This window comes from Ascaphus truei, chromosome 1, assembly GCF_040206685.1.
Source record: "Ascaphus truei isolate aAscTru1 chromosome 1, aAscTru1.hap1, whole genome shotgun sequence".
NCBI classification, from domain to species: domain Eukaryota; kingdom Metazoa; phylum Chordata; class Amphibia; order Anura; family Ascaphidae; genus Ascaphus; species Ascaphus truei.
Genome location: NC_134483.1, coordinates 89948490 through 89961425, shown reverse-complemented (window position 1 = coordinate 89961425; position 12936 = coordinate 89948490). Strand labels below are relative to the sequence as shown.

Sequence of the window (12936 nt, the reverse complement as noted above, 5' to 3'; positions counted from 1 at the left end):
ACCAAATCAATCACGTGCGACTATCTATTAATTGGACTTGTTATGATTATGTTATAGTGCAAGATAGAGGTAGAAAGAAAAACGCGGCAGGACGGCGGGAAACGCGTCAGAGTGCCTTTTTAGCTCTCTCATGGGCAATGTTTGCTGAATAAAACTTTTTTATTTTTTCTACATTTTGATCTGCCTCCAGTTCTTCCGTTGCAGTGCTCCTTGTTTTTTCTTTCTACCTCTATCTTGGACTTCGTTGACGGGGATGCACGCCAGGATGAAAATCTGAACAGCTGTCCGTGAGAACAAGTGGATTCTTTCCTGTTGCTGGCTCACTGCCTATGGAAGATAGACGGAATTGACCTAGAGTAGCTGGTTGTTCTTTAATTCCACGGGTTACCTCACATGTGCGGAACACCTATTGGCTTCTATTCCAGTGCTTTGTAATTTGGTCATTTATACAGCTTATGATTGCATTTCATCCCAAATCACTAAAAAGGGATTCAGATGATGTTTATCTAAGATGTTGGACTTTAATAGGTTCCTGTTACACCACATGGAGATAGAGGGTTGTGCATGCACTCAGACACACATGTGACAGTGGGGTACTTAGCTGCCGGTGCGCTGGTTCTGGGGAGCTCCTGACGTCCCAAAATAGTCCAGTAGAAAAGAAGAAGCAGGCACACGGTCTTAATCAGCAAAGAATAGGTTTAATTTGCCAAGAAATACAACGTTTCGGCAGTGACCTGCCTTTCTCAAGGTGTAGGATTTCACAAGGATTGCTGATTAAGACAGTGTGCCTGCTTCTTCTTTTCTACTGCACCACATGGAGATTCATTTCTCCTTTGCATATTATGTTATAGTGCACACTGGGAATTTCTGTACATTATGCAGTGTGCACTCTTTCATAGACAGATCTTATATTTAGCCATCAACATGCAGACACTGTAAAATACAGCATAGCAGAGTGATAATGGAACACAGCATGGTTATATACGTCAAATGTTACTATCAAAGCTGCCTCACAGACTACAATCAATGGACAATAGCAATGTACATGAATACAGGCAGTCCTCGTTTTACGTTGAATGACTTATCCGACGCTATGCAATGCGTAGCTATGGGCATTTTTACGACGCCAAAAATGGCTTATCTGACGCTCTTACAATGCTTTGCAAAGTTGCAACAATTGGACAATCAGAAGGCTGCAGATCAGGGAAATCATCCAGATCAGTCTGAGTGAAGGTTTAGTACTGTACAGTATTGTATACAGTTTTATTATACAGTTCTGGATTCAATAACGAGAATCTTTACATCATCATTTATGTGTGTGCTGCATATCTTATTGCCTGCGTAACATATTTGGTGTATTTTAGTGTTAAACATGCCTTCAGGAACGGAATCTTCCATTTTAACAGTGCTCCTATGGGAAAATGTGTTTCGCTTAACGACGCTTCGCTATCCAACGCCATTTTGAGTAACGCATTGTGTCGGATAACCGAGGACCGCCTGTATAGACTATTATCATCAATTAACTACATAGAAGATAAGGGAGAATAGTTGCCGATTGGTCCGTTCTCCTGTGGTGAGTGGCGAAGATTTGGGGGTTCACTAAATTGCGGGGAAGATCATGTGACCAGGCAGTCACTGGATACAATTGGTGCACTGCTAGAGAGGGCAAGGCTCAAAAAGGGGTGTGCTGGAGCCTGTTTCAGAAGAGGAAGGGGATGGGACTTTGTAAATGGTTGCTATAGAAACAAAAAATGCACGTTACACTACAATACATTCAAAATGTAATTCAGCGTTGTTTAAAAAAAACATTGACAAGTATTTTCCAATAGTACAGAACTGATTTATTTAAAAAAAATAAAAAAAACACATGTAGGATATTGTTTGGTCTGCAGCTTTAAAAGGTAATGGGGAAGACCATAGTTACCAGATACAATGTAATAAGTGAGAAATATTACTGTAATAATTCATAAATCCTTCCAAAGAAGCTAATTACAGTGTTTGGTTATCTCTCTATATTATAACATTATTTTGTCCGCCCCTCCATGAGATATACAGTACCTCATCTATGATATCATAATGCACATAGCCTGGTGGTATATATAGACAGTCAAATAGCTATAAAGTTTAGACAGAAAGCAGATGAAAACAGAAAGAGAGTGTCAGTCGACATGTGATGAGAATACAAGAATGCTGGAGAAGAGAGGCGGGAAGAATTGATGACACCATAAGGTTTTAAATTAAAGAGATGTGGTGGAGAGAGAGAAGGGAAAGAGAGACGGAAGTGGGGGAAGACACCGAGTGAAAGTGGGGAGAGAGAAAGTGGGGGAGAGAAGGAGGGTGAAGAGAGAGAAGGTGGGGTCAAATCCTTCACTATTTTGCGGAAGGCTGAGCTCTAGTTTATTTTTTTAAAGCCAATTCAATGAAAGAGCAGGATGTAGAGGCGCAAGAAAATAGCAAACAAATTAAATAAATGAATGCACCTTCTGACAACGAAAATTTAATGCAAAATAATTCCATGGTGGATTACCTCTTCAGGTGCAACTCATCTTCCTCTTCATCACTCCCAACGATAGAGTCGTCCACTACGGTTTCATCGCTATCATAGCCTGAAAGCGCATTGGCTTTCACCACAATAAGTGAATTTCCTTCCTCTGGGCTTCTATCTTTTCTCTGCCCAAAGGCATGGAAAATCTCCTCCATGTCTCTAAAACTGCAATACATTACCAAACATAAAATAGGATACATTTAACTTTGGTTTGTACATTCTGCTATCCATGCACTACAAAACAGGACTAGTCCCCCATCCTATTCTTAAGCTAACATAAAACATAAAAGCAGGAGGGCTACAGGAGTATCTAAATGGTAATGTCACTGCCTTTAAACTTGGTGATCCAAGTTTGAAACCTAGTGTTAGCTTTTCTTGTGACAAGTCACTTCATCTCCATGTGTCTCAGGCACTAAAATTACATTGTAAGATCTACAGGGCAGAGACTCATTGTGAAAATAACAAAGTTTAACCGCTGGATTTGGTCTATGCCAAGAAGTCGCCCTGACTCCATAGGATTGGATTAACCCACTAATCACTTCTGCTAACCTCCATAACAACTCTTGGATCCACTTACCAATTTTGGGACTAGTGTGATTTTAAATGGACCTACAGAACGTCAGATTAATACATAGATGTTCTCTTTTTGATCTATTTTTATGTAATTTTTTCACTCTTGTGACACTTTCATTCAAGTGAATGGCGTAAAGGCGTGCTAAAGATTAGCACCCTTTTGTGAATCTGGGCCTATACATTTGAACCCTTTTGCTGCTAAGGGTGCCTGCAAACCATTGGTGTGTTATGCTTTGAAGGCACCTCTGGCAGGGCATGGATTAGAGAAAGGTCCATTTTACACACAGATATATTCACTTCGATAAATTCAGCAGGACATGTTGCTTACGAGTGTTTTTATGATCTTTATGTAATATTTTTCATTATAAGTATAGCCCTGATAGGCTATTATTCTGTCCTCCTCCTGGCAGCAATCCCTGGTAAGAGCAGTTTTGCCAGGAGTAATCATGGGTTTTCCCCACACACTTGCACCTCAGGGAGTCAGAGAAGGTAGTGCAATCAGGCCTGCTGTCCAATCAGGGACAGGGGGCTGATTCTTACTGGAACTGATTTAATGAACTGCACTTCCTGTATTTAGGCAGTGAGAGAGGCTGGTCTATCCGAGAGCAGTGTGCAGGGCTCTGTACACTGTGTGCCCTCCCTTTGGGGAGCGGTGGAAGACTATTCCTCTTACTCTATTAGGGAGTAAGGGAAGAGCTGGGTGCCCTTTGGCCGGGAGTGAAGTCCAGGGACATCCTGAGGGTGGACACCCTACAACAGGCCTGCACAACATACGGCCCGCATGCGGCCCGCCTGGCCTCTCTGTGCAGCCCACGATGAGATAAATAAATTAATTAATTTTAAAAACAAATTTTTTTAAATGGCGGCGATTCCCCGCGGCCCCGGCGCGCATGCACAGGGCCCGCACCCCCTCCCTGCTCCCTCCCCCTTCCCCCGCTCGCAACGTGGGACGGTGCAGGGGGGTGAGGTCAGGTGCATTGAGGTGAGGTGAGGTGCAGGGGGGTGAGGTGCATTGAGGTGAGGTGCAGGGGGGTGAGGTGCAGGGGGGTCATTGGAGTTGCAGGTGGGGTGATTGGAGGTGCAGGGGGGGGTTATTGGAAGTGCAGGGGGGTGAGGTGCAGAGGAGGTGAGGTGCAGGAGGGGTGATGTGAGGTGCAGGGGGGTCATTGGAGTTGTAGGGGGTGGTGATTGTAGGTGCAGGGGGGTGATTGGAGGTGCAGGGGGTGATTGGAGGTGCAGGGGGGGTCATTGGAGGTGAAGGGGGGTCATTGGAGGTGCAGGGGAGGGTGGTTGGAGGTGCAGGGGGGTGATTGGAGGTACGGGGGGGGGTGATTGGAGGTGCGAGGGGGTGATTGGAGGTGTAAGGGGGAGAATGATGTGAGGTGCAGGGGGGGAGAGTGATGTGAGGTGCAGGGGGGGAGAGTGATGTGAGGTGCAGAGGGGGAGAGTGATGTGAGGTGCAGGAGGGAGAGTGATGTGAGGTGCAGGGGGGGAGAATGATGTGAGGTGCAGGGGGGGAGAATGATGTGAGGTGCACGGGGGGAGAATGATGTGAGGTGCACGGGGGGAGAAGGATGTGAGGTGCAGGGGGGGTGGGATGTGTGTGGTGTGCAGGAGGGTATTGTGTGTTTGATGTGGAGATATGAGGATGATGATGATGGTGAGAGGTACTGGAGGAGAGATGATGATGATGATGATGATGATGATGATGATGATTTTACCCGTGCGGCCCAAATTTTTTTTCCTTGGAGCAATTCGGCCCTTCTCGCTTTACGAGTTGTGCAGGCCTGCCCTACAAGCTGATACCTTGCTGCTGAATACAGAGAGACCCAATAAAGAACACTGTGTTTTACCATACTTCTGTCCTGAGAGTGAAGTCTATTGGGAAGAAGAGAGATTCTTCTGCAGAGACTTCTCCCCATACACCTGGGGGCTGCAAAAGATGGAGGCGCTGCACCTGTGAGTACAATTTGGGCAAGACCCCAGAAGCCTGTCCTGTCATTCCCCTATAACACCATGCGGGAGACTCATGGCCCCCTGTTACCAGCAGATTTGCACCACACTCAACCATGTAACCAGAGCAATATTCCCCGAGATAGGCCAGAGATGAGATTGGCTGGGGGAAACAGAGTTACTGTACATAAGATTATGTGCATTGTGTCCTACACTCCCACACAAAAGATTTCAGTCTTTGCATCTCTTGGCTCAGTCTATTTTTTTGCCCCCTACTGTATGTGCTAGATGTACTAAATTGCACGAAATTTTAAGAAAACAACATTATTTTGATTGTCAAATTCATCAATGGATAATTGGATAAAAGGAATAGAATGGTTTGTCAAAGTGTGATATTTATTAATTAAATTAAACGGTAAAAATGTAAATAAGCATGCAACTAAGTAAATACAGTACTAGCTACAGTACAGTAATTACTTATTCACTAAACTCCTGTACCTGGCAATATCGGACTATCACCAATTTTACCACCTACCCCAGGCTGCCTTTAGGCGTATTTTGCCGATGTTTATAGTGACCACTATAGACATAGGCAATATAAGACTAGCCAACCTACAATAAGTGATAAAAATACATAATATTAATGTAGCCCCTGTAAGAAATAGCGGGCTACTTATCCTTCTCCTACTGGAGTAAGCCCTGGTAAGGGCAGGCGCCAGTAGTAATCATAGGTTTCCCCCCCCCTCACCAAGCCCTGCCTTGAGTGATAAAGGTAGGTCCCTGACTCTGTGGCAGGCCTGAGACAGAGGGGAGGTCCTGCTGACATCATAAGGGGTAGGGCTGTATCTATTTAGTGGGCTGTCCTGTGTGTGTGTCTGGTTCAGTCTGTGGAGTTGGAGTGTCTGGCTGGTGTGTCAGAATCTGGAGAGCAGAGTGTCATCTCTGTATGGTGACAGAAGAAGTCAGTCTGAGAGTTCGGTTGGAGCAGAGAGAGAGATGTCCTGGGAGCTGAGGAGTGAAGTGCTGGTCTGAATTGGAGTAAGACCTAGCCGAGTGGAATGTCTGACCGGAGAAGCCATGCTTAGAGTGAGAACGGTGCTTGGAAGAGATACTCAGAGCCCCTCTGAGTAGAGCGGACAGAACTATAGAGGTGGACCAATGCCCCTCACCCTGCTCAGGGGGTGAGGGGAAGAACATCCAGCCTCACCCAGAGGATATACTCTTGGGGTGGGTGCAAGGGGTATTGATGCCCCCCTACAGCCCATCCTGCTAGGGTACAACTTGGAGGAGAGGAGAGGAGAGGAGGGAAGACCCCTGTATACAATTGGAGTACACTGCCGATATATGAACTGCTGTGTGCCGCTGTGCATAAGTGCGTTGTATCATTGCTAAAGGACAATAAAGACTTGCTGCTGTTTTATATAAGACTGTGTGAGATTGAAATCTCTCGCCCTGGGACCAGGGCTTTCTCTGGGAAGATTCCAACCTATCCCCTAGGTCTCGCCAGAGAATGGAGGCGCTGCACCACAACCACTAACGAATGGAGGCATATACCCCAGAAGCCTGGCCCTGTTATCCCCCACACCAACACGGGAGACTCAGGCCCTCCTGTTCCAAGCAGGTATGTACCACCATACACATGTAGCCAGCCCTCAATACACCATAGAGGCACGATCTGTGCCTGGGGGGGGGGGGGGAACATGGGCTACATTTGGAGGCGAGCTGCTGAGATCCAGAACAGGACAGGCTTTCAGCAAGGCAGAGTGGGAAGAGTGAAGTGCACCTTCCTTGCAAGTACTGGAGAGAGTAGGGCATGTAATACCAGGGGTAGTCAGGGGAGCGTGGATTCCCGCACAGTACGCCCTGGGTGCCCTAAGAGGGTGATGTAGATGGGTGCATGGCTATTGCTGTCCTAGTCCCTTGAGGCAGGTAGTGTGAGGCAGCTGGGGGGGTTAGCCTGTTAACTAGTCCAGGGACCATGGCCAAGGGCCCGCACTATGAGTGGCCAAAAGTAGGAGACGCCCATACTTAGGGAGATGCCCGGTACACTAGCCATCACCCACATAAAACACACCACAGAGTACTTGTAGGAACCGTCAGCGAGTGCGGTGCACAGAGAAGGAGTTCTGCCTAGCCTGGGGTATGCCCCATCATACTAGTGGGTAAAGCACAGAGAGAAAGCATGCAGAGAGCATCAGAGAGTGTCAGTGAGTACAGTCAGTGTCTAGGAACGAGTTTTGCACTAGACACTGAGAATAGCAGTGATATACATTTGGTGGGCTCATCAAAGATGGCGGCCGTCACTACATGTGCTACGCGGAGCAAGAAAGAGTCCAAAATGGCGACAGCAGCGCCATCCACGGCCCAGTAGTTAGCAGCCGAGCTAAAATGGCGACTCCCGCCAATTCTGGAGCGCGCACGTGAATCGTGCAAAGAGACTGTGAGAGAAATGTGGACGGAGATGTGCTGGGGTTTGGCGCCAAACCCAGATCCCCTGCAAAAGGAGCGGACCGGCGCGAAAGCCGAAAGCCCACCAACCTGTGCTGTGAATGGCCAACAGACAAGGCCACGTCACACTGAAAGAAGGAGTGCCCCTCCTCTTGTTTCCACCAGAGGGAGGGGGCACAAGGCGAGCCAATAAGGAGCGTCCTCCCCAGCGAAGGAAGGGACAGGAAGTGAGAGCGAGGAACTTCACTTCTGCCTGGCATTCGAGGAGCAAGGAGCTGAAACATTGAACTGTTCCACCCCTGAGCTAATAATGTCTGAACTGAGTACCGCAATCTTCCAACTCCCAGGAGGCTTCCTTGTGGTGATCGAGGGCCGAGAGTACCTCCGGTGCCTGTGCGTCCACTGCAGGACACCCGGGACGGTAGCAAGCACCAAAGCACGATGCCCTCAATGTGGCACGTTCTACCTGTGGCCTACCGAGCCATGGCCAATGATCAAGACCCCTCGGGGTGCCTCTCTGGGAACACTAACGGAGGTGGCGGAGACGACAGACGAGGCTGCCCTAGTTCCCTGCACCCCTGCCGAGGTGGGAACCAAGGCCCAGCCAACTACAGAGCCAAGCGGAGATCCGGCGGAGAAGAGCGCGACCGCAGTGGAGGTACCGGAGCGGGCCCGTTTCGTACCACTACCCACTGGTGGTGCCGCAAAAGACCCAGGTGACTCCCTAGCGGAGGATCCGGCCAAGTCGTCTTCGGAGGAAGAAGATGGCGTCTCACCGGTGGCGATGCGCCTACCGGCGAATCACCCCAGCTGTAACAAAGATGGCAGTCCACCTACCGGAGAGAGGGAGCAGACGAGTCCGGACACCTCCCGACGGCGAGCGCTGGTGTGGCCTGAGGCCCGTAGAAGTCTCACGGCCGTGGTGACTCCCAGTGCGGCGGAGACGGCGTCGGAGGCGGATCCAGATGGACTCGAGTACATCAGCCTGCAGCGGAGACGTAAGGAGACTCCACCACCCCCTTACTCCCGCCAGGCGAAGACGGAACCTGCAGAGGACGAGAAGGAGAGGCGTGCGGCCTACTTACCGGTCCGCGGACCCGATGATCCACCACCGCTCCTTCCGGTCATGGCCAATGATCAAGACCCCTCGGGGTGCCTCTCCGAGAACACTAACGGAGGTGGCGGAGACGACCGACGAGGCTGCCCTAGTTCCCTGCACCCCAGCCGAGGTGGGAACCAAGGCTCAGCCAACTACAGAGCCGAGCGGAGATCTTCGGAGGAAGAAGATGGCGTCTCACCGGTGGCGATGCGCCTACCGGCGAACCACCCCAGCTGTAACAAAGATGGCAGTCCACCTACCGGAGAGAGGGAGCAGACGAGTCCGGACACCTCCCGACGGCGAGCGCTGGTGTGGCCTGAGGCCCGTAGAAGTCCCACGGCCGTGGTGACTCCCAGTGCAGCGGAGACGGCGTCGGAGGCGGATCCAGAGGGACCCAAGTACATCAGCCTGCAGCGGAGACGTAAGGAGACTCCACCACCCCCTTACTCCCGCCAGGCGAAGACGGAACCTGCAGAGGACGAGAAGGAGAGATGTGCGCCCTACTTACCCGTCCGCGGACCCGATGATCCACCACCGCTCCTTCCGGTTCCCAATGCACTTCCGGTGCGTGACCACGGAGCGGATGGGGATTCCACGGGCGGCCATGATGACATCACTTCCGGGTCCGACTGGAAGAGAGGCCCGGGACCGTTGTTCTCCCCGAGGAGAGCAGCAATGGCCGCTGCCATGGCCACCCTGCGTAGCCAAGGTCCTTCCAGAGGTTCGCGGGGCTCAGTAGAGAGGGCCAGCAAGAAACTCCCCACTGGTCGTGGGATTACCCGCTTGCTGGACATGGAACTGGACATTGCGGGACTGGGAGTTAAGCGTTTTGTGTTTCCCAGGTTTGTTCTCCGCAGGATGGTGCTGCTAAAAGTAGGTCCAAGTGGGGACCATTGGGTTCCACCAGAGGGAGAGTGTAGCCCCTGTAAGAAATAGCGGGCTACTTATCCTTCTCCTACTGGAGTAAGCCCTGGTAAGGGCAGGCGCCAGTAGTAATCATGGGTTTCCCCCCCCCCTCACCAAGCCCTGCCATGAGTGATAGAGGTAGGTCCCTGACTCTGTGGCAGGCCTGAGACAGAGGGGAGGTCCTGCTGACATCATAAGGGGTAGGGCTGTATCTATTTAGTGGGTTGTCCTGTGTGTGTGTCTGGTTCAGTCTGTGGAGTTGGAGTGTCTGGCTGGTGTGTTAGAATCTGGAGAGCAGAGTGTCAGTTCTGTATGGTGACAGAAGAAGTCAGTCTGAGAGTTCGGTTGGAGCAGAGAGAGAGATGTCCTGGGAGCTGAGGAGTGAAGTGCTGGTCTGAATTGGAGTAAGACCTAGCCGAGCGGAATGTCTGACCGGAGAAGCCATGCTTAGAGTGAGAACGGTGCTTGGAAGAGATACTCAGAGCCCCTCTGAGTAGAGCGGACAGAACTATAGAGGTGGACCAATGCCCCTCACCCTGCTCAGGGGGTGAGGGGAAGAACATCCAGCCTCACCCAGAGGATATACTCTTGGGGTGGGTGCAAGGGGTATTGATGCCCCCCTACAGCCCATCCTGCTAGGGTACAACTTGGAGGAGAGGAGGGAAGATCCCTGTATACAATTGGAGTACACTGCCGATATATGAACTGCTGTGTGCCGCTGTGCATAAGTGCGTTGTATCATTGCTAAAGGACAATAAAGACTTGCTGCTGTTTTATATAAGACTGTGTGAGATTGGAATCTCTCGCCCTGGGACCAGGGCTTTCTCTGGGAAGATTCCAACCTATCCCCTAGGTCTCGCCAGAGAATGGAGGCACTGCACCACAACCACTAACGAATGGAGGCATATACCCCAGAAGCCTGGCCCTGTTATCCCCCACACCAACGCGGGAGACTCAGGCCCTCCTGTTCCAAGCAGGTATGCACCACCATACACATGTAGCCAGCCCTCAATACACCATAGAGGCACGATCTGTGCCTGTGGGGGGGGGGGAACATGGGCTACATTTGGAGGCGAGCTGCTGAGATCCAGAACAGGACAGGCTTTCAGCAAGGCAGAGTGGGAAGAGTGAAGTGCACCTTCCTTGCAAGTACTGGAGAGAGTAGGGCATGTAATACCAGGGGTAGTCAGGGGAGCGTGGATTCCCGCACAGTACGCCCTGGGTGCCCTAAGAGGGTGATGTAGATGGGTGCATGGCTATAGCTGTCCTAGTCCCTTGAGGCAGGTAGTGTGAGGCAGCTGGGGGGGTTAGCCTGTTAACTAGTCCAGGGACCATGGCCAAGGGCCCGCACTATGAGTGGCCAAAAGTAGGAGACGCCCATACTTAGGGAGATGCCCGGTACACTAGCCAGCACCCACATAAAACACACCACAGAGTACTTGTAGGAACCGTCAGCGAGTGCGGTGCACAGAGAAGGAGTTCTGCCTAGCCTGGGGTATGCCCCATCATACTAGTGGGTAAAGCACAGAGAGAAAGCATGCAGAGAGCATCAGAGAGTGTCAGTGAGTACAGTCAGTGTCTAGGAACGAGTTTTGCACTAGACACTGAGAATAGCAGTGATATACATTTGGTGGGCTCATCAAAGATGGCGGCCGTCACTACATGTGCTACGCGGAGCAAGAAAGAGTCCAAAATGGCGACAGCAGCGCCATCCACGGCCCAGTAGTTAGCAGCCGAGCTAAAATGGCGACTCCCGCCAATTCTGGAGCGCGCACGTGAATCGTGCAAAGAGACTGTGAGAGAAATGTGGACGGAGATGTGCAGGGGTTTGGCGCCAAACCCAGATCCCCTGCAAAAGCCGAAAGCCCACTCACCTGTGCTGTGAATGGCCAACAGACAAGGCAACGTCACACTGAAAGAAGGACCAGGGCTTTCTCTGGGAAGATTCCAACCTATCCCCTAGGTTTCGCCCCCTGCCTGGTCTCCTCCCCTGCTCGCACCCCCCTCCCCCCACTCGTCATTTGACGCCGGGTTACCATGGCGACGCATCGCCGAAGACACCTGCAAGCCGGCTGAATCAAAGTAGGATAAAGTTAAAGAGGCCTCGCACGGTCCCCCATCATTTAATTTAAATGCTTTGGAGGAGAGCACAGAACCACTGTGACCACCGCGCCCGCCCAAGGAAAATCTCTGCTCTAACCTAGAGCCACCAACACACGGACAGAAAGCACCACTGACTTCTCTCCTTTCCCCCCTGCGCCTGTCTCCTTCCCTCCTACGCCTGTCTCCTTCCCCCCTGTGCTGTCTCCTTTTCCCACTGAGCCTGTCTCCTTTTCCCACTGAGCCTGTCTCCTTTTCCCCCTGCGCCTGTCTCCTTCCCCCCCTTTGCTGTCTCCTTTCCACCCTGCACCTGTCTCCTTTCACCCCTGTGCCTGTCTCCTTTCCCCCCTGTGCCTGTCTCCTTTCCACCCTGCACCTGTCTCCTTTCCCCCCTGTGCCTGTCTCCTTTCCCCCCTGTGCCTGTCTCCTTCCTCCCTGTGCTGTCTCCTTTCCCCCCTGCGCCTGTCTCCTTTCCCCCCCTGTGCCTGTCTCCTTCCCCCCTGCCTCCTTTCCCCCCTGTGCCTGTCTCCTTCCCCCCTGTGCTGTCTCCTTTTCCCCCTGCGCCTGTCTCCTATCCCCCCTGCGCCTGTCTCCTTTCCCCCCTGCGCCTGTCTCCTTTCCCCCCTGCGCCTGTCTCCTTTCCCCCCTGCGCCTGTCTCCTTTCCCCCCTGCGCCTGTCTCCTTTCTCCCCTGCGCCTGTCTCCTTTCACCCCTGCGCCTGTCTCCTTTCCCCCCTGCGCCTGTCTCCTTTCCCCCCTGCGCGTGTCTCCTTTCCACCTGCGCCTGTCTCCTTTCCCCCCTGCGCCTGTCTCCTTTCCCCCCTGCGCGTGTCTCCTTTCCCCCCTGCGCCTGTCTCCTTTCCCCCCTGCGCGTGTCTCCTTTCCCCCCTGCGCCTGTCTCCTTTCCCCCCTGCGCCTGTCTCCTTTCCCCCCTGCGCCTGTCTCCATCCCCCCTGCGCCTGTCTCCTTTCCCCCCTGCGCCTGTCTCCTTCCCCCTGCCTCCTTTCCCCCCTGTGCCTGTCTCCTTCCCCCCTGTGCTGTCTCCTTTTCCCCCTGTGCTGTCTCCTTTTCCCCCTGCGCCTGTCTCCTTCCCCCCTGCGCCTGTCTCCTTCCCACCTGCGCCTGTCTCCTTCCCCCCTGTGCTGTCTCCTTCCCCCCTGTGCTGTCTCCTTCCCCCCTGTGCTGTCTCCTTCCCCCCGTGCTGTCTCCTTCCCCCCTGTGCTGTCTCCTTTCCCCCCTGTGCCTGTCTCCTTTACCCCCTGCGCCTGTCTCCTTCCCCCCTGCGCCTGTCTCCTTTCCCCCTGCGCCTGTCT

The 12936-nt window shown here is 52.0% G+C and overlaps 1 protein-coding gene across 2 annotated transcripts in view; it reads right to left on the bottom strand.

Annotated features, from left to right (window-relative positions):
- ANKRD31 (ankyrin repeat domain 31) overlaps window positions 1–2707 on the bottom strand; it is a 150691-nt gene extending 147984 nt beyond the window's left edge. For both annotated transcript variants that reach the window (XM_075591519.1, XM_075591508.1), the window contains exon 1: window positions 2528–2707. In XM_075591519.1, coding sequence (XP_075447634.1) covers window positions 2528–2700 — 173 coding nt within the window. In that variant the 5' untranslated portion in view covers window positions 2701–2707. The remainder of the gene's footprint in view (window positions 1–2527) is intronic.
- Between the last annotated feature and the right edge of the window lie 10229 nt (window positions 2708–12936).